At 40.5% G+C, this 22,225-nt stretch overlaps 1 protein-coding gene across 1 annotated transcript in view; it reads left to right on the top strand.

Annotated features, from left to right (window-relative positions):
• Positions 1–327: 327 nt before the first annotated feature.
• GPC5 (glypican 5) overlaps positions 328–22,225 on the top strand; it is a 115,821-nt gene continuing 93,923 nt past the window's right edge. Inside the window, 3 exon segments of the mRNA XM_061361120.1 lie at positions 328–486; positions 2,820–3,066; positions 14,506–14,667. Coding sequence (XP_061217104.1) covers positions 328–486; positions 2,820–3,066; positions 14,506–14,667 — 568 coding nt within the window.

The raw sequence follows: 22,225 nt of genomic DNA, 5'->3' as shown, positions 1-22,225 counted from the left end.
CCTACAGAGAGCATGTATTAGACCAGAAATAGATGGGTAAAATTTGCTACTGAGACATGATGTGAGCATGCTAGTCAACACTACAGTTCTTAATTAAAAACTTCCTTAATTGCTGTGGTATGTATAAAAATAATAGTAAAAAAGAGCACAGTGAAGAAAGCTTTAAAGAATTACTTAGAAAAATGCAGAAGCTTAATGGCTTTTTTAACTGCTTTCAGATGCATGAGACAAAATAGGAGATAGCATGAAAGTATTTGATGATTTCAGAAGCTGAGGATGGAGACAGGTGCTGTAGTCCTCTGGGAGGGGAAACTTCTCTTCCCTGAGATGGGAACAGTAAAAGGATATGCAATCAAAGCCAAGGAACTTGAGTTTGACACAACAAAGAGTGCAAGAAAAGTGACTGTTGTCAAAGCACCAGGTCAGGAAGGGTTATTTTTGCAGGAGCTCTCCAAGAGGATACAAACAGGGAAGATGGCACAGCCAGTAGGCACAAGATGGCAGTCCAAAGGAGAATATCATCTGTGTACATGAGCAGGAAACCTAGTGCTGTGCACCAAAGATAATGGAAAGCTTCATTTTTAGCTTGATGTGATTAGGAGGCATGTGTCAGGATTTCAGGTAATACAGTGGTATTATTCATGATGATTAAAAAAATGGTCAAAGGCTGACTTTTGGAATCATTATTCTTAAGTTGTCTGCTGACAGCTGGATATTTATGAATATCTATCAAGGGCACATGTTAAGGCTTTGGTCAAGAAAAGAGACAGGTCTGAAGCTAATGTTAATGTTCTCTCATAAAGTTCATATATATATATATATTTATGTATTCTCATGTTAAAATGAGAGAAGTCCCTTCTGCGTGTGATTGCAAATATGTCATAACCTTTTCCAGAATATCTGATTCATGAAACTTGTTAGCTAAAATAGACACTTTAAAATCAGTGATGTTTCAAAGCATAAAACAAAAAAGTTAAATTCAGTGTCATGATAAAGCCAAAATTGTTCCCTTCGCAGTCCCTATGCTAAAGTTATAAAAAGAAAATAATCTACAAACTAACCCCCCAAATCCCTCAACAACCAAACAAAAACCCATCCCATTTGGACTAAACTAGACTCTTCCTCATCTTGAAAGAGCTAGTTAAAACAGGTATGTTCCATTTCTTACCAAAAAGCTCCTTTTTCCCTTATCCTGTAGAACATGAGGGTACAAGTTCCCATTGCTACTAGTGGAAGATGGGAGGATGTAGTAATTCAAATTAAAGAGGTTTCCCAACATCATCTGTCTCTGTTGGCAAGCTTCTGTACAGTTTGGAGGTAAATGAGAAACCTAGTTTTTATTTTATTTTACTTTTTTGAAGTAGGAATACTTGCATGTATTTCTTAATGTGCAAGAGTTTTTCCCCATCTCCTAGTACTTTATTTTCATATGTTTATTGTGAGTGCTACACATCTTGTACCAGGTGTTGAGATGCGCAGAATTTCCCCTGCCATCTTCAAGCTGATGAATAAGATCCTGTCAATGTTCTCTGGACCCCATATTTGGGTGGTTTTCCTCAGCAATATTTTTCGATATTTAAAAGTAAGCGTTCTGTTCAAGGCAGTGTTTTACTGACTGATGAGAGGTTTGCTGCCTACTTAAGCAGTGAACCACACACAACATTGACTTTTTAATTGTGTCTATTTTTCAAATTAGCCAAATCTTTTTATTTGCAAGTGGGACTCCCTGTTCTCGTTTCCCCTTTTTTATTTCATGAGGTGACTAAAATGTAGTTTGCTTTAGCAAGAAGATTGTAAGCTGTCATTTGTGTTCAGTCTTTATGCATCAACAGTATAAGAACAGTAGAACAACTTCTATTGAAGGATATTTCATATAATGTACAAACTTGCTGACAGAAGGACGTTCCCAAGTCCAGGAGCATAGATGATTCAAAAAAAGGGAAATACTCGTCTTCTCTGCTTCTTAGGAGCTCGGTATACTGGGTAATGTTAATGTAATGCCATTCTTTTATTGATTTGCTCAGCAGTGAAATGGTTGATATCTAGTGCAAGTTTTAATAACTTAAGTGTCAATTTGTCACCCGTATTTAAATGGATGCATAGAATATATTACACTAGAACTATTTTCACAGTCTTGTGTTGAAATTGCTGCTGCAGATAAGAGATTTATTTTAAAGTGAAAGCTGGGATGGACTAACACTGGAAAGGGCTGAATGACCACCAGCATCTTCAAGACGAACTAAGAACAATTTCTAGCTGTAAAGGGTGAGATGTGATACTTAGATTTGTGCATGGGGTAGGGATTCTTAACTCTGGCACCCAGAAAGCTGCTGCCTGGCTGCTCGGACAGATAACACTGGCTGGTAGGCATGAGAGGGCTTTGTAAACCTGTCACTTTTGCCTAAGAAAACCAACTTTCGAAGACGTCTTGAAGGTAGCTGAATTGTTTGAGTCTCTTGTCAGAAAAGCAGAAGTTTGTCGTTTGAAGGCAGATTAATTGTGTGTGTTACTGCCAGCTTGCAAGCCTATTGCAAACAGTTATTAAATAACACTACGAGTTATTTTAAGTCTCTTTTCTCATGCTTTTTGGGGGGTTACCGTTTATATACCAACTCGTGCAGTCCTCTCCCTGCAGATTTTCCCTCCCCGCACCCGCACCGCCCCGGGTGTGCCCGCCCCCGAGCCCGGCGGGGCGGTGTGGAGCCACCGCGACACTTGCGGTGGGCAGTGCTTCATCGCTGCCGTCCCCCGCCCCTTCTCGGCCCCTGGGTGGCCCTCCTTGTCCGAGAGGGCAGCTGGCGGGGGCCGGGCCGGGGTAGGGTCCCGGCGGGGGGTCAGTGGCTGGGGGCGGCTCGGCGGCGGCCCTGCTTAGCCTCCTGAGGCGGCCGCCGGGCGATGGGGGGGGGAAGAGCCTCAGCCTCGGGGTCCTCAGCCCCGGCATCGTGCTCCTGGCCGCCGCCGCTCCGGGGTGCGCGGTGCCGCCGCAGAGCTGCCAGGCCCTCCGGAAAGTTTTCCAGCTGCGGCAGCTCGGCTCCCTCCGGGGCATTCTGGAGTCCCCGCGAGCAGGTGAGGGACAACTTAGGCGGGGCGGAGGGCGCACGGAGCGGCGGGGCAGGGGATGCCGCGGCGGCAGCTTGGCTCGCCCGAGGACGTTCTGCCCGCACGCGGGGCGGCGGCTCTGAGTTTGGGACCTTCGGCGGTGGTTATGGGTGGTGGCGGCGAGCATCCGGGCGGAACCCCTGGGCGCGCCTGGCTCCTTACTCAGGAGAGAAAAGGCTGCTGCGGCGGTGCGGGCTCTGCGAAACGTGGAGCACCCGACACCTGCCTAAACCTACCCCCCGTGCCCTGTTCCGTGCTGTGCAGCTTCGGCTGGGGCTGGGGCGGGGGGGGGGGGGGAGCGGGGGACGGGACGGCGGCGTGTCACCCGGCTTTCAAATGTGCGCGGTCAGACACAGATACTGTGTCGGTGCCCCGGTGCGAACCCTGAAGGAAGGGGAGAGCCGGTGGTATGTATGCCCCTTGGGCTGATGGAGTTATTGTGTGAAATGAGAGTGATTTACACCGCTGCAAGCGGTGGATCCGCACATTTTCCCTGCTAGATGCCTGTCTGTCGGTCTAAGTGAATAAAATGCCAGGGAAAGTAATGTCTTAATGGAAATTTGCGTACGTCCTCGCCTTTAAATCAACAATTAAACTTTTTTTTTTTTTTTAAAAGCGGGTACCAAATGGCATTGAGCACGTGTGTAGTAAGATGCACCTTCTTAGATGTGGTGTGTTTCCAGCCTCTTGAGAACCTCAGCTGATTTCAGTGGTGCTGATCACAAAATTAAAATGCACATACTTTCATGATCAGCCATATAGGATTGGAATTTTTTTTTAATATACATATATTTTTAAAGTGTGTGCATGTTTAAATGACAAGAGAATGTAAGTCAGTGCTTTCCTGACCGAAAATGACTTCTCAATGCAACAAAAGCTGAATTACCATCCCCCTCATATTGAAATATCAGGTCTCTTTTTTAACATAGTCTGTGTAGTTTCTAGTAACTCTGCAAGTTGAGCTAAGGCATACCATGATTATTTCTAAAGGAATCACTACAAAAGACAGCTTTTTAATGACTTTAGTTTTAAACATAATAGATAATAGTTGCCATGTGCATCTTACAAATCAAAGTGCTAAATTTAGGTTACCAGTACATTTTACAGCATGCATTGTCTTCTTACATTGTCCGTAGCTAAAGATTTTATTATTGTCTTTACTAAAAAGATAATCAACACTTTAACTGGGAAGTCTGATTAGACAGGTACTGTGCACAAGAAGGTACCTGGAAAGTGAAATCTGAGTCTAAGCTTTCTCACTGATTTAAATCTTTTGAGCTGGTTGGTTATTTGTGTCAATAACATTGGTATGAATGAAATGCTGTCAGTTTATCTGTGCTCTTCTCATTCTGTAGTCTGGCGAAACTATTACACTTTCCCTGTCGTTGTCATTTATTTTAATAGACTATGTTCACTCGTGTACTGGGGATAGGGAGGAAATCTGTTGCTTCAAGGGAAAGGAACTGCGGTACCTTCTGCCCTGGTCTTTGATTTCCTTTCCCCTGTAATATTTTTATAGCACCACTCATTTTTTCTTTTGACTTTTCTGTATTTCCTGTTTCTGAAGCAAAAACCCGTTTTGAATTATAAGAGTAATAAAAGAATTCCTTTCTCAGCTGCTGCCTCTGAAAGCAGCAGTCAGTAGGAGGTGCGGTACTGCCGTGTGGTCAACAGCGTTTCTCTGAAGGAATTGCGTTGCTGTGGGCAGCCTGGAAAACACCAGCCCTCGAGGAGGGTGTCAGAGTTCTCACTCTGAGCAGCTTTGATCCCAGAGGTACACGAAACAAATAATTGCGAGCAGCAGAATCTCTCAAGGATTGGAGATGACAAGAAAAATGGGGGTTAAATGAGTCTTTTAGGAGGTTTGGGCGTGATTAAAGGTATTATAGGCTGGAAACATAACATGAAGAGGAAAGAAATGCCACTTTTGCTATTGATCTTTTGAGGCAAGAAGTGAAAAGTATCTTAAAACCTTTTGTGATGGCACTTAGAAACACGTGTTTGTAACACATACACACTTTCTGTAGGTGTCAAAGCTGCCTTTGTAAGGTTTAATTTGCTTAAATTTAGGCATCTGGAACCATGTGAGTTTCCATAGACTCTCTGGAATACCCCCATGGGGCCAGCAGATGTGATGCCTCTGGGAGACCTGCATCTTTCTGGAGAGGCAATGAGCAAGGGGTAGGATAACTGGCATCTCAGATGCTCCCTGTGGGTACCTGCACTGCATGGTCAGTGCAGCCAGTGGCATCTGGGAGCTGCTCAGCTAGTAAATGTTAGGTGTTGACTTCAGAGTGAGCTCTGTAGGTCCTTTGCCTACTGTATTGTAGTGGTAATAACAACTAAGCAGCCTTAGATCAGTAAATCATGCAAATTGTAATTATCTTTCTTTTGGGGACTACCATGTGTCTGTACTTTGAATATATGTTAGCTGAAAATACTATACATTGTTTTATATAATTAGTTTTGCAGCTATAGTATGTAGTTAATACATCTTTAGAGAAGCAAATACACTGCTGTCATTAGATGGTAAAATGCCAGATATTTGCATGAGAGGGATCTTGAGATTTTGTTATCATTCACATGTTGCAGGATATCATGGTGTTGAAATAGGCAACTAATAAGATAAATGAGTATCTTTATCAAAATCAAGATTTGTATTGTGACCCCCCAGCAATGAAGAAACTTGATTAACTGTGCTGTCTTTTGTAGCACTGATTTGTGATAGTATCCGTCACATGCTATATTGAAACATTTATCACTTTCATAGTAATTTTAAATGTTAGTTGCAAAATTACTTTTTTTTTTTTTTTCTGGGCTACAAGTTGGGACTGTACAGTAAAACCTCAATAATTGAAAATCCTAAAAGACCCCTTTTATTGTATGGGGAATCAAAAATAACCAAAACATGTTAAATATAAAAAAGCCTCAAAGGTTTGATTTAGGCTTTTTTTTTTTTTTTAATATATTTGTGGATCTGTATGAATTGGATTATTAGAAAAAATTGTCGTCTGCAAAACTCTTCTTTATATATATATATATTTGTTTCCTATGCTCAGTTTCTAGTATTGTAACCTAAGCAAATTCCTTGAAGGATTCCACTTTTTTATCCCCATATGCTAGTAAAACTAGAGCTTTTAGCTGATTTCATCAGCTCATATTTCAGACAGATTAGATGGGAGCTTTCAACTCTCCTTCTTTTGATTGCAAATAAGATTTCTTCTCTGGTTTCCTTCTCTCAGAATACTTAGAACAGCAGAATAGAATGGACATTAAACCAGTGACTTTTTCCTTCCTGACAAAGGGCTTCCAGTAGGCACATCAGTGAATGAGGTGTCTGGCTTCTGTTTGCACCAAAAGGCTGAATTCTATGGCTTATTGAAAACTGTTGGCATTTGCTGAAATTTTAGAATCAAACAGTTGCAGATTAAGTGGAAAAAAGTGCTAGAGATAGTTTTCCAGTTCTCTGAAGCTGTTTTGTTTTTTGGGAATCAGTCTAGGCTTCTTTTCAGCAAATTTTGGGATGCCATGGATGTGGTTGTGAGAACAAGCATAAGAGTTAAAACTGTGATTAGTATAAGTTTTATATAATCTAGGAACTAAGTTGGTGTGTGATACGTTTTTGTTAATCCAAGTTAAAATATTCTTGCTAATTCATCTTAAAGTAACAGTAAAAGTCAGTTTAAAATCCAGAGCAGATTGCTTTGATACAACTCCAAGATTATGCTTGAATCTTAATATGGGTTTCCACTACATCATAAAATCATAAAATGGTTTGTGTTAGAAGGGAGATTAAGATCACTTTGCTCAAAGCCCTGTCCAGCCTGGCTGGTATCCTATGGGAGGGACAGACTGCCCTCACTCGATGGGTTTTGCCCATGCATTTTCTCTGGATCCAAACCAATGCTCTTATAATGCCAAGGCATTATGGAGTTTTAGGGTTCCCTTCCCCCACAGTTCAAGCAGTTTTAAAAACAGGAGGGCTTTTCACAGACAGCAAGTGTATTGTAACTTGAACACATTTTGTGCCATGAGCTGTAGCATGGCTGTATGGAGGGATGCCTGTACCTTGTTGGGGGATTGTCTGCTAATAGGAGGATGATCTTAGAGGATGTTAGGAAGGAGCCAGATCTGTACAACAGAGTTACCTATGGTGTCCTTTGACAGCAATGTGTAGAATGCACCATCTGTAGAAGTGCAGCTGAGAAATACTGTTGCCTTCTGAAGAGAGCTGCAGAAAGAGGCGAAGTGACAGTTCAGAAACATGGAAAGGGCTGGGTGCTTGAGGCTGATAGCCACCTCTCTTAGCAATGCTGAAGTACTTCACAGCAGTCATAATGATGGCGATTAACGGTAAGTCTGGAGTAGTGCTTATAACAAAAATGAGCTGATATTAAAGGGTAAGCATGAGAAGAACTCAACATCTGATACAGATTGCAAATCTGTTTTGCAATAAACTGCTTGTTTGAATAAACTGCCTGTTTCTTCAGGGCCTATGGTATTTTAGTGCTGGCTTTTAAAAACCTGTTTATTGTGACAATCCTAAGCCTGTTTTGGGATATTTCAGGCTCTGGATTTGATCTAATGGAAGTATTTGTCTAAGTAGGCAGGCAGAAATTTACCACACATCTGGTATTTTCTCCTTCTGGCAATTAATGTCCTCATCCTGTCAGCACTTGTTTGTCTCAAGGTACTGAAAATATGGATTTGTATGACTGAGACCATGAATGAAATTTTGAAATCAGTTCCAGGTCTTCTGGAACTAGGTAAACCCATACCTCAGAATAATTACATTTTATTCTTGCTGAACTGTCTTTTCTCCACCCATCTATATTGTTTTCAGGTGTAAAAACCTTTCCTGTACTGTAACTGTTTATGTTAACATATAATTGTTACAGGCTTAGTTCACTTCTTGTTGTCATGTGATCTTGTTTAAAGATAGATTGCAGCATAGGGCCTTCAGAATTTGGTACTGAAAAGAGCCAGTATTCCTTATTGGAGCAGAAAATATTTTCTCACTGTATTTAAAACAATTAGTTATTGACAAAACAGGTCTTGTGGAAGATAGGAAGATTTTTACATGTGAAAACACAGAAAATGAGTGTTTGGGTTTTGTTTGTTTGGGGTTTTTTTTTGGTTTTTTTTTTTTTAAATATTGGCTATGCTGAAATGAAATGACCTGTTTCACTTGCTGGTTTACATACCTTCTTCTGAAACATTATCCGCACGCTGTTGCTTGTTCTGTAGCTTTATAAAGAAACAACTAACTACAAAACCACTCTGGATTTTGAGCAACCTCTCAATTCTTAGTCAGTTAGGTTCTTTTGCATGCTTAATGAGCTGGAACAGAAGTAGGTTACTAAAATGTATTTTATATGTACATGATTATTCTTAAAATATAAACCAAAGTTCCCTAATGGTTGGGAACAATATTCATGTTAATAATATTCTGCTTTAAAAAATACCCAACCCACAATAAAGTCAAGGGAATAGAGAAAGAGTCAGGTGAAACCATAAACAAATATTAATTATTATTTTAGAGTTTTGCTAAAAGTCTAAATGTCATCTTGAATCTATACTAACACCCACAATAAGCCTAGATAAAATTTCTTATTTGCTACTGCTTACAAGAGGCAAACCGCAGAAGATTTGAAAGCTAAGTAGTGCCTAACATTTGTTTAAAATACTAAGCACTGTTTAGGTAATAAAGATAATCTTTAGGTTATTTAATTTTAATACTAAACAACTATTATGCATGTCTATGCCTATATACATAGGGAACTGCATGTGAGCAGATGCTGTGTATACTATTTGTTAATAACTAAAATGTAGTTGAAAGGTCGTACTTACAGGTAAAATGACATGACGGTTTTGTGCAAGATCCGCTTTTCTGAACTTCATAAGAAAAAGATCATTGCTCCTTAGAAATGAAGCTACTCTTCACTTACAAAAGAGACACATGTCAAGTTAGTAGAAGAATGAAGAACAGTACTCACAAATTCTAATTTTTGCTTGGTTTGACAGCTCAGCTACATACTTCTGATCATGAAACTATGGTTTATTATACAACAATGCAATTGATTAAAATGATGCTGTATGCAAAGCAATGTTAATCGTGTTTGAGGCAACTTGATCACACTTTGCCAAGTTTTATTTTTAGTTCCAAGCAGAAGGAGGACACTTACATGTAGTTACTGTCTGCTAAGATGTGGAGGGTAAGGTAGGTCATCCTATATATGTGGTAGTGAGGTGGTTTTTTACTGTTTTTAAATACTTTTTAAACAAAATTAAACAAAACCCTCCTCAAACCCACTACAGCTGTATGCTTCATTGGGAAGAGTTGTACCTCTCCTCCTAATATTTGGGCTCATACAAGCTGTGTTGAAATTTGAAGATTGAGTAGTTGTATTGAGGGGACATCTATAATCTGGAAAATTGGATAATATCTTTCTAATAAGTCACTTACCAGAAAACTGTAAAAGTATAGTGATGTAGGAGAAGAAAAATGTATCTAGTTGGGAGTTTTCCCTTTTTAACCTTCTTGAAATTGTTTTGTGGTTTTTTTTTTTTTTAATTTCTTAAATGATTTGGTATCCAGGCTGTGTAATAACAGTTTATTGAAGATCTTAATTCTCATCCACTGTACTATTGTCTGGAGTAGTGTGAATTGTAAAGTTGTCACACTATGCTTAAGGAAGAGGTTTGATTGTGATGATGTGGTTCAGAGCATCTGCATGAGGATTAGGTAGGAGAGTGGAAAACAAAAGAGATGTTGTAGTGAATGTACCAGCCAGCCAGGATACAAGCACTGGTGAGTAATTCTGTAAACAATTAGGAGATATTTCACGATCAAAAGCCCTTGTCCTAATGGGAAATTTCAACTTCACAGACAACAATAGCAACTTCACAGACATAATATCATCAAAATGGGAATACCATACTGCTGTCATGCAAGTCTTGGAAATTCTTGAAGTTTGTAGAAGTTAATTTCTTATCACAAGTACTCAGTGAGATGAGGAAAGACTCCCTCCTAGACTAGATGTGAAAAGCGTAGCGGGGTGCATCAGTCTTCACTGTGATGTTGCATAGTTCTGTTTTGGTTTTGTAATCATCTTTTCTGCTTATGAAGAAGAAAGAAGTCCTAATGTAGGCAATGCTTAGTAAAATTAATCTAGATTAATTTATCCTTCTCTTTGTCATTTAATTCTGGTTCAGACTACTACTCTGGTTTTTGTTCTGACAGATTTGTTGGGCTGTTATAATTGTACTTAAAATTTTCTGAGATTAAGAAGAAAATGGGGTAGTTAGTAATATTAAATTTTAAAAGTATGAAATAAAGAAATAAGAAAATTACTGAGAATTGTGCTAGAAAATATTTGTATTTTTAATAAATATATAATTATCTTAAATATTTATGAAAGAGAGGAACATGAGATGATTAGATTGTGGTTCTCAGGCTGCTTTGTGAAATTGGAAGCAACAGAAGCATGTCTAACATCTGGTAAAAGAAACCAAAGCTATCATGAGGAATATCAGTGCTAATGGTAATTTGAAGGAGCACATTGCAGGAAGAGTGGAGAGACTGCTTCAGAGTAATATAGGAGCAGTAGGTTATCTTCTGGGTATTTAGAAATGAAATAATTTGATGTTCTTTTCTCCATGAAACTGATGCAGCTTTGAGGGAAAACTAAGCTCAGTGTTGTTCTGAGTTAGCTTCTGTGTTGGTCTCTTAAGTAGGTGCTGAGTCTTTTTCTTAACAAAGACAGGCTTTGGGCAAGGTGAGACATGAATTTAACACCTATTATATAGTAAGATTTCTAATAGCCCTGGAGGTTTCAGGAACATAGGAGTTCATAATTTAGTTCAGATATAGTCTGATTAGATGAATTGATAAAATGGTGAATTTGTGCGCAGCAGTTCAGCTTTTATTTCTTGAGACTATCTTATAGGTCAAAAATATTCTCTTAATAGGATATTTTCATTGTAGAGTCCCAATTCAGCTGTACTTAAATTAATGGCTGTATTAGTTACCGTATATAAGTTTGAGCAGCAGTATTAATAATGGTATACCAGACACCTCAAAATTCATGCATGTAGGTTAAAAAATATCTCTCTGTCTTAAATCTGTAGTATCACAGGTGATCTCTGTCCTGCCCTGCACTCTTTCTTAATAAATTATGCTGGCTAGAAAATTCTTTATGAAGTTAAAAGACTTTTCCAGAAGAACAGAAGTTGAGTTTTAAGAAAATATAAGTACTGCAAAGAATTGTAAAATTGCCTGGTTTGTCAGTGTGAGACCAATAGACAAACACTAATAGATCAGGTTATATGACTAATACTTTATGAGCTCCCTGCTGATTTGTTTGAAGGTTAATAAAGAGAAATTGTATGCACAGATAATTAGAAATAATTAGAAAAAATCAATTTTAAAATAATCAAACATAAATAAAACCTTTCCTTTCCAGAGAAGAGCGTAAAGAACATATGCAGGGGAATAAAGTGTACAGTAAATCTGAAATTGGTATGGTATTGAAATGTGTCCAAACAACTTAATAATGGTTCCTGTCTTTACAGTGTCAGTTACATGACTAGATAGCTCCGTGCCTCTTCTCGACAGTAGTGATTTGATTTTTGTTACCAGCAGAAGATAATATTCAGTCACCAAATAGGAAAAATGACTGGTGTAATGCAATGCTGTGAATATTGCTATCAGTATGAACATTTTTTCTTTTGACGTTTGTCAGGTCTATTGCTTCAGACATGCTGCAGACTATACCTTGGCTTGTCTGGTACTGTGATATTTGTGGTATGATAAACTCTTTGAGATTAAAAAAAAAAAAAAAAAGAAAGACGGAGAGAACTGAGTGTCATATCTGTGAATTGACCTTCTGGTATGATGAATAAATACTGCTGTAGGCTTATTTATCATTCCTTAATTTGTTTGCAGGTGGGTGTTATATTAGTCCAGTTTATTGCTTGCTGTTTTAACAATGTGTTAAAAGTTCTTGTTTACTGTAGCTAATATTTAAGTTAATTAGTATTCAGTATAACAGCAAATCTATCTAATTACGAGCAAGAGGATTTAAAAGGATTAATAGAAACTTGGAGTGGTTTATTTCATTAAACAGTGTCAACTTAGACATGTTTTGCATTAGAATTACCTGCATTTGTGTTTCATGTACATGCAGCATAACTCACCCCTGGAACAGGTAGTATTAACACAGCTTTAATCCTTACATTTCTGGATCTGAGTCATGCATCACTAATTTGTTCTTTTGACCCATTGAGGGGCCTCACTCTGGAGAGCTGGTATGGACTGGGAGGTTGAAGTCAGTGGGGTCAAAGGATTGAAATCTGGCTTGGGGAAGCAAGGGACATGCAGTGGAGGTGGAGGAGAGGGAGGTTGTGTATGACAGTTACATGGATTCTGGGGTTGTAGACAACTGGTGAACTGTACTTTTAATACCCCTAATAAAAATTGTAAGATGCTTATTAATGTTGCTTTCAGGCAAGGAACTTTATTAAAGGCTGGCTCTGATGCTAAGCACTTTCTTTGGCATGCACAGCATAAATAGTACCTAATATAAAGGTAATTTAATAGACCACCTTAACTTGCAGCTTTAATTTAATTTCTCAGATGAATTGGAATGTCAGAGAATGGAATATTAAATTTTTCACATGGCAAGAGATTTGTGAAGGCAGCTAGCCAGAAGAAATTACTTAGTTTGTAAAGTGTGAAAGTGTACATATTGAAGAACATGGAAAAACTATTTTTAAATAAATGATGAAGATAAATAGCCTTTAAAACCACCAACCTGTATGAGGAAAAAGTTGTTATAGCTATAGTATAACACTTAGGAAATAAAATTTCTTAATACTCTCAGAAGTTCAGTGATTTATGCCTGCATTAGAACAGAGTTTTAGCTTTCGGTTGTGCTGGTGAAGGTGTTCAGCTTCCTGGACTTTGGCTTGTAGCTGTACTTAATTGTATTAAACTGCTATTGGAGACCACTTCAAAGAGATTTATTTTCACATCCAGAGATTACATTCTTACATTTGCATGCTACCATGAAGGCAGTCTCAGATTTGTAAATTCTGTGTGGCAGTCAGATTTCTTAAAGTATCTACTGCTTTTCATTTAACATAATGATATTTACTGCTGTTTATATCTGTGAAATGGATTTGTTTCAAGGCACACAGTTTCACAATGGGTAATAAACTGTTCTTGTGTATATAGAATCAGACTTTAGTGAGTATGGAATTATATCAGTTTCTGAGCAGCAGTCCTCACTAAGTGAATTAATTTTGCCTGAAAACTTACATCATATGACCTAAAGCCTGAAGCAGAAAAGATCCTTCAAAAATTAAGAGAAATTCTGTAGTATTTAATACTGATGGTCCAAATGTATTCTCCTTCCAAACTTGCTTTTGGATGGGGGACCAGGAATTGTGAAGATAGAAACCATTAGTGCCAGAAAGAAATGTTCAGCAAATCTGAGACTGTATTATCAGTAATTACCAAGGGAAATTTGTTTATTTGTCATGGGAATCAAAATCTTTCTATGGAGTATTGTACAAGTGTTCATCCATGTCTTGGGCAAATTCCTTTTTTTTTTTATGGTTCATATAATTTACCTATTTCATTCTAGTCTTGTGCTTTTCTGAATGTGATTTCTAAGGAATCTTCTGGATCGTTTCTGGTGTCTAAATATGACACAGTGGGTTCCTGCTTCAGGACTGGGATTGCTCTATATAAACAATAGCACTTTTTTTGCCAATCTGTAGCTGAAGTGAAATTCCAGGGCCAGGAATCCCTTCCATAAATTTGTTTCATGGATAAAGGGACATGAATTTGATATAATACATTTAAAGATTTTACCATTCTTCCAGAATGCTCCTATTCAGCTTAATTTTTCTTAATTAGCTTTCTGGTATGTTATTTTAAACACCTAATTTACATAAGATAACTAATGGAATATTTAGGGTCCAAAATGTGTGAGGCCTCCCTTCTCCCTAACTATATTCATACTACCTTAGAAAGATTTATCAGAGAAAAATAGGTGAAAAAAATATTTAAAAGGTTTAGTCAAAGGGAAATAAAAGGGAAAGTATTTTACCAACATTAGTTAGAAATATTCACAGCTGGAAAATGTTTATAGTGTCAGGGAAATTATATGTCATTAATTAATCGTAGTAAGTGTTATCTTCCCAGAGAATTTTAGTTAGTATCCCCTTCTCTTTCTTGTTTAACAAGACCAGATGTCTTTAAAGCTTTGGGTATTTCTTTTATGTGTCAATACCTATATGAAAAAAGCCCCATCAACTGAAACCCCCCCCAAATGTTTGCTATATATTTGTGTATTGCATACTTGTGTTTTGTAGTAATCAATGCAAATATCTCTCTAGGGGTTGATCTCCAGGTTTGTGCTTCTAAAAATCCAACATGCTGCATCAAGAAGATGGAAGAAAGATACCAGGCTGTGGCAAAGCAAGATATAGAGCAAGTGCTTCAAACATCAAGCGCTACATTAAAATTTTTAATATCTCATAATGCAGCTGCTTTTCAAGGTAAGGCTTCTGCTTTTTTTGTTTCCAAACTTATTCATACTTTTCTTGGTTTTCATCTTTGATTACTTTATGCATGTAATAGAAGTTATCTGTTAATTTTCAGTTTCTCCCTATGCTTTTATGTTTTCAAAGGAGGAGTATTAAGTTATGCAGGTGATTAGAAACTGCTGTTGGAATACATGAGTTTAAAAAAATGATAGTTGAGAAAAACTAATAAATGTGTTTAGTAAGATGTTTTGATTTGAATTGTAAACCACTAACTTGGCATTCCTCTTGAATTTGCTTTAATTTCAGTGATACTAAAATGCAAAATTATTGCCTGGAGTGCTGCAAAAGAGAGATTTTGTTATTTCAGTATTTCCACCAGCCATGTTCGTTATCTTGTTCTAATAGAAATACTTCTGTAGTTTGGTTTTGAGGTTCATTTTTGGGATCTAGTTTTGTAAGTTTTTGAATATCTAAAAAATTTTCTGAGTTTCTGAAAGTAATTTTTAAAACATTGGAAGTTGCGTGACAGTCATTCCAATGCACATTTGGAAGCTATCTGATAAATTAATAGTTATTTGGGCTGGCGGAATTGCCTTTTAGCAATTACCCTGCATACTACTAATTTTTTTTTCTGAATTAATAAGGCCTAAATTAATGCAGAAATTGGTTAGGAGCTGCCAAGATGTGAGAAATAGTGGCAATGTGATTATTATATATTATATTATATTATATTATATTATATTATATTATATTATATTATATTATATTTATTATATTATATTGTATTGGGTCAATTGCTGAGGTGAGTAGCTCGAGAGAGGACGCCTTGAACACCGGAGCGGGGGGAGATCAGCGTCCAGGAGCCTCAAGTCAGAGCGACAAGAGCCACCGAGGGAGCCTCAAGCCCTCGACAGGATCTGCCCAGGAGCCGGCAGCTCAGCTGACGCGAGCAGGGACTCACAGGGGGGCGGAGCCAGGAGGAGCGACACTAGCCCTGATTGGTTAAAAACCTGCCCCAGGGAGCTCAGCGAACGGAGCGGGTCGAGGCAGTTCGCACGGTAGTGCGAGCGGGATGGTGAGCGGTTGCCGTATGACCAGGGTCCGGTCTGGGAGCTCTGCTCTGGCTGCCCCAGCGGTGGCCACCGTAGGTACCCAGACAGAGGCGATGAGAGGGGAGGCTGCAGTGCAGACTTCGGGGTGTAGGGAGTGGCTGCACTGGTCTGGTGAGGGAAAGGTACTCAATGGGCAGGGCTGCACTCGGTGCTCCCTAGTGGAGGTTCTCCTGCAGCAGGGGCTGAGCTGCGGGATGCCATTGATAGACTGCAGGATGTCAGGGTAGCTGAGAGGAAGCAAGAATTCTTGCTCCTGGCCCAAACTTTGCAGAGTCCTCAAGCTTCCCCTATAGCTCATGGAGGAAAGAAGGAGGCCATTAGCCTGCAAAGCTGGGAATTGGTGACAAAAAAAAAAAAAAAACAAACCAAAAAAAGGAGGGAAAGGACAATTAAAAGCAAGGGACTTCCTCGTAAACCTGTTGTCCCCACGCAGAACCGCTTTGCTGTCCTGCAGGGGGCTCATGAGGAAGCGGATTCGGGCCAGAACCAGCCGGCTGATGGGGACTGGTAAAGATCTCTACTGGTGCTGCCAGGAAAAAGCAGCGGGTCGTAGTAGTAGGGGACTCTTACTTTGAAAGGGACAGAAGCACTCTTCTGTCGGCCTGACCGGGTCTCAAGGGAGGTGTGTCGCCTACCAGGGGCATGGATCAGGGATGTGGCAGAGAGGTTGCCTGCTCTAGTAAGTCCCACAGGCTATTACCCACTTCTGGTGATACATGTGGGTGCTAGGGATATAGATAGTAGTAGCCTGGGGAACATAAAGAAGGACTACAGAGCCCTGGGAGAGGTGGTTAGGGGCTCTGGAGCTCAGACAGTGTTCTCATCTATTCTCCAGGATACAGGGGAGGACCTAAAAAAAGCTAGGAGGATTGGCCAGGTTAATAAATGGTTAAAAGGGTGGTGTCACAGTCAGGGGTTTGGGTGTCTTGAACATGGGACCCAAGTTTGTAGGCCAGGTCTAGTGGGGGCTGGTGGAGCTGGTCTAAAAGAAGGGGAAGAGCAGTTTTGGTAGGAGGTTTGCCAGACTGGTCAAGGAGGCTTTAAACTAAATGTGTTGGGGGAGGGGGGCATCATTCCATCCCAACGCACCCAGTCAGTTGCCAGCACCTATAATAAATGCTCGGAGCAATGTAGAGATATTCCGGCTGCTCCAGCCAATGAGTTCGGCTCAGATGCCTCTATACAAATGCCTGTAGCATGGGGAGCAAACAAGAGGAATTAGAGATGTGTGCTCGTCTACGGGGGTATGATATAATAGGCATTGCAGAAACATGGTGGGATGGCTCCTATGACTGGAGTGTTGGAATGGAAGGTTACAGACTCTTTAGAAAAGACAGGCCTGACAGGCCTGGCAGGCGCGGAGGGAGAGTTGCCTTTTATGTTAGGGATAGGCTGGACAGTATGGAACTCTGTTTGGGGACTGGTGAGCAGTTAACAGAGTTAAAGGGAAAACAGCAATGGGAGACATTACTGTGGGAATCTGTTATAGACCGCCTCATCAAGGAGAACCTGCGGATGAAGCACTCTATAGGCAGATAGGAAAACGCTCACAGGCTCTTGTTCTCATGGGTGACTTCAACCACCCTGACATCTGTTGGAATGACAGTATGGCCCGGCACAAGCAATCCCGGAGGTTCCTCGATTGTGTGGAAGACAACTTCTGCAAGTAATAGAGGAACCGACAAGGAGAGGTGCCATGCTTGACCTCGTGCTCACCAACAGGGAAGGGCTTATTGGAAATGTGATGCTCCAGGGCAGCCTTGGATGCAGCAATCACGAGATGGTTGAATTTGAGATCCTCAGGACAGTGAGAAGAGCGTGCAGCAAGCTCACTGCCCTAGACTTCAAAAAAGCAGACTTTGGCCTCTTCAGGAGCCTGCTTAGTAAGGTTCCATGGGATATAGCCCTAGAGGGCAGGGGGGCCCAAGACTCTTGGTTGGTCTTCAAGGATCACCTGCTACAAGCTCAGGAGTGTTGCATCCCAACTAGAAGGAAGTGCAGCAGGAGGGCCAGGAGACCTCCTTGGATGGATAAGGAGCTGCTGAGGAAAATTCAAATGAAAAAAGAGTCTTATAGAAAGTGGAAGCAAGGACAGGCGGCCTGGGAAGAGTACAGGGATGTTGTCCGGGAAGCTAGGGACCAGGTTAGGAAAGCTAAGGCCCAGTTAGAATTAAACTTGGCTAGGGATGTTAAGGATAACAGGAAGGGATTCTACAGGTACATAGCAAATAAAAAACAGACTAGGGAGAATGTAGGCCCCCTCAGGAAGCTCTCGGGTGAACTAGCTACACAGGATTTGGAGAAGGCTGAGGTTCTGAATGACTTCTTTGCCTCGGTCTTCTCTAGCAAAGGCTCTGACCGCACCACCCAAGTCTTGGAAGGCAGACGCAGGGACTGTGAGAATGAAGACCTTGGGCCCACTGTAGGAGAGGAATTGGTTCGAGACCATCTTAAAAATCTGAACGTGCACAAGTCCATGGGTCCTGATGAAATCCATCTGCGGGTCCTGAAGGAGCTGGCAAATGAAGTTGCTAAGCCGCTGGCCATCATATTTGAAAAATCATGGCAGTCAGGTGAAGATCCTGACAACTGGGAAATATAACCCCCATTTTCAAGAAGTGGAAAATGGATGACCCGGGCAATTACAGACCAGTCAGTCTCACCTCTGTGCCTGGCAAAATCTTGGAGCAGATTATCCTGGAAGGCATGCTAAGGCACATTAAAATCAACAAGGTGCTTGGTGACAGCCAGCATGGCTTCACTAAGGGGAAATCCTGCCTGACCAATTTGATGGCCTTCTATGATGGGGCTACAGAACTCATGGACAGGGGTAGAGCAGTTGATGTCATCTACCTGGATTTGTGTAAAGCGTTTGACACTGTCCCACATGATATCCTTGTCTCTAAATTGAAGAAACATCAATTTGATGGACGGACCACTCGGTGGATAAAGAACTGGCTGGATGGCCACACACAAAGTTGCGGTCAATGGCTCAATGTCCGGCTGGAGACCAGTAATGAGTGGTGTCCCTCAGGGATCAGTGTTGGGAGCGGTCTGGTTTAACATCTTCATTGCTGACATGGAGAGTGGGATTGAGTGTGCCCTCAGCAAGTTTGCCAATGACACCAAGCTGTGTGGTTCGGGTGATACACTGGAGGGAAGGGATGCCATCCAGAGGGACCTTGACACGCTTGTGAGGTGGGCTGATGCCAAACTCATGAAGTTTAACCATGCCAAGTGCAAGGTCCTACACCTGGGTCAGAGCAATCCCAGGCACAGCTACAGGTTGGGCAGAGAAGAGATTCAGAGCAGCCCTACGGAGAGGGACTTGGGGGTGCTGGTCGATGGGAAAATGAACATGAGCCAGCAGTGTGTGCTCAGAGCCCAGAAAGCCACCTGTATCCTGGGCTGCATCAAAAGGAGCGTGACCAGCAGGTCAAAGGAGGTGATCCTGCCCCTCTACTCTGCTCTCGTGAGACCTCACTTGGAGTATTGTGTGCAGTTCTGGTGTCCTCAACATAAAAAGGACATGAATCTGTTGGAACAAGTCCAGAGGAGGGCCATGAGGATGACCAGGGGACTGAGCACCTCCCATATGAAGATCGGCTGGGAAAGTTGGGGCTGTTCAGCCTGGAGAAGAGAAGGTTGCGTGGAGACCTCATAGCAGCCTTCCAGTATCTGAAGGGGGCCTCTAGGGGTGCTGGGGAGGGACTCTTCATTAGGGACTGTAGTGACAGGACAAGGGGAAAACAGGGAAAGTTTAGATTGAATATGAGGAGGAAATTCTTTCCTGTTAGGGTGGTGAGGCACTGGAACAGGTTGCCCAGGGAGGTTGTGAATGTTTCGTCCCTGGCGGTGTTCAAGACCAGGTTGGATGAAGCCTTGGGTGATACGTTTTAGTGTGAGGTGTCCCTGCCAGTGGCAGGGGCTTTGGAACTAGATGATCTTAAGGTCCTTTCCAGCCTTAACTATTCTATGATTCTATGATTCTGTGATTCTATATGAGTGATAGAAAGGGATATAGAGTTCACATGTGTTGAGGGCAAAGTCCTACAGTTTTCTCATTTGTTTATTAATGCGTAGTGGCCTTAATACCACTTGATTGGACAGGATAGGATGGTTAACTTTGTGAAGGCTTAGGAAGTTGTCCTTCTGGTGACTCTGTTGTTTTTAACCTGTGAAGGTAAAATGATCAGCAGAACAAAGCCAACTGCCTAGGGTCATAAAAGGCACAGCAAAATTGACTCTGGGGTCCTAAAACTTTCCTGTTTTGAATTTAGGCTGTCTAAGGCTAAAAACAAGTTGCAGTTGCTCCCTACCTTGGGGGAGTATCCCGTTTAGTCTGCCTAACACAGCTGTTGGTATATGTCAGGATTATCACTGGTAAAATTTCAAAAGAAATTTTTTTCCTCTTCTGCCTTCATTCTTCCTTTCAACTTCTGCAGATTTATTTATTTATTTATTTATTTATTTTTTCGCCATAATGGTGTAATGTGTGGTATTGCTGTGCTGACCTAGGGCTGTAGACTGTTGAGCTCAGTAAGCAACAGTACTCCTCTTAAGTGGGGGTTGTACTCTTTGCCTTGGTGTTTTACCACCTCTTCCTTTCCCCCTGTCCTAGAAAAAAACAACAAACCAAGAATGCACAAAACCCGTTAGATATTTAATAATATAGTTTTGCAATCCCAAGATTTCTCAGTCTTCACAAGAATGGGATTTAAGTAACATTTAAGTGAAGTGAAGCTAAGATCCAGAAACTACACTTATGTTGCTTTTAAGTCCCGAGGGGCTCGTTCAGCAGGGTGTTTTCAGTGTACAGTGCACATCTGCCCTATAGGTAGCTCTGCCTGAAAGACAGGGATACATATATACCTTTCTTTGCAACAGAATAGTAGGTCTGTGCCATTTCACTATTTTCCCACAGAGAGTTCACAACCCTTTAAAAAGTGTCAATGTATGACACAGAACAAGGTAGCTGTCTGGTAGAATAAGAAATTTTAATGAGGTTGTAGAGGCTGAAAGCAAGTGGAAATGGACTTTTCTTCGTGCTGCTATATTTCGCAACTCTAGTACTGTACAACTGATTTAAAAATAGGGAACTGTGAATCATTTATTAATGTGGCAACCTGTGATCAAAACAGTGGAGTTGGCAAGTGAGAGGTAATAAACTGCGTTCTTCAGTATAGCATTTCCTGACACTTTTCCTACTGTGTAGGAAAACAATAGTGCCTTTGTTGCAGGGTATATTGAATCAGGTTTTCCTGATGCAGTTTCATGTTTTCCTGTGAAATAACTACTACACAAGAGATCATGTCATGTCCACTTTATCCTAGACCAGAATTAAGGGAAATCAGACTGTTCACAGAATCACAGAATCCTCTGGAGCATATGTAGCCCAACCCCCCCACCAAGGTAGAGCCACCTAGAGCAGGCTACACAGGAACGTATCCAGGCGGGTTTTGAATGTTTGAGGTCACAGTACAATTACTACATTTAAATGTGATAAAGTTGTAGTCAGTAGCTAAAATAAATTGTGTGAACTAAAAAACATGCTGAAGTCTTCCTAGCTGCTTTCTCTAGTAGAACGGTAAGCCGAAAGGAATAATAGAATAGCTGTTCATCCTTGTAAAACTAAATCTGCCCTGGCACTTACTCAGTTGTTTTTAATTTGTGAAGTTTTCTTCTGAAGAATGGTCTGACGATCAGAAACTTTCAGCAAGAGCTGCTGTATCTCACTTACAGTTTCAAATGATACATTGCCTTCTGGATCATCTACAGTGTGAAGAGCAACATTGAAATTAAAACATTTTCTTCTTTCTCAGCTCCATAATCCTTTATGCTTTAAGTGAGATATAAATAAGCTAAAACCCCAATACCTGTGAATCCCAACTTACATAAATTAAATGAAATTGAATGATTCTATTAAAAGTCAAAAGAGTTGGCAGGTTAGGAGCCCTGATTGTCACTCTGTTGTTATGTTGAGGGATGTCTCTGGTTCATGCATTATTAAATGCATAATAATGTGTTATTAAATGATTTTACTTGCTGGTTGGTCTAAGGAGCAAATCTGTTACACAAATCTTACTAACTTCAGAAATCATCTATTCAGATGCTATTTTGATTCCTTTATAATACAAAAGCAGGATAAACAGTATGCTAGTATAACTTAGAGTTGGACGAAGTATGTCTATACATATGTTATACATAAAACACAGCATTAAGCAGCTGTTCTAAGTGCAGAAATCTAGAGATTTAGAATAATACTTGAAATTTTATTATTAATCCTGAGATTTATTTCTGTATTGCAAGCAAGTCTTTTATCATTCTGAAGGGATTTTTCTCCATTGTATCTCACTCTTAGATGCTTACTTGCATACACACCTGCTGTGTTGGAGGCATTCCTGGGGCCATATATACAGGGATTTAATGGGCTTCTTTAATAGTTTTGACCACATTGG

The sequence above is a fragment of the Neopsephotus bourkii genome, unplaced genomic scaffold, assembly GCF_033783945.1.
Source record: "Neopsephotus bourkii isolate Nb327-2 ecotype Australia unplaced genomic scaffold, CSIRO-AGI_Nbou_v1 NB_1052, whole genome shotgun sequence".
Lineage (NCBI taxonomy): Eukaryota > Metazoa > Chordata > Aves > Psittaciformes > Psittacidae > Neopsephotus > Neopsephotus bourkii.
Note: the sequence above shows the minus strand (reverse complement) of the source record. Positions and strands in the feature narration are given on the sequence as shown.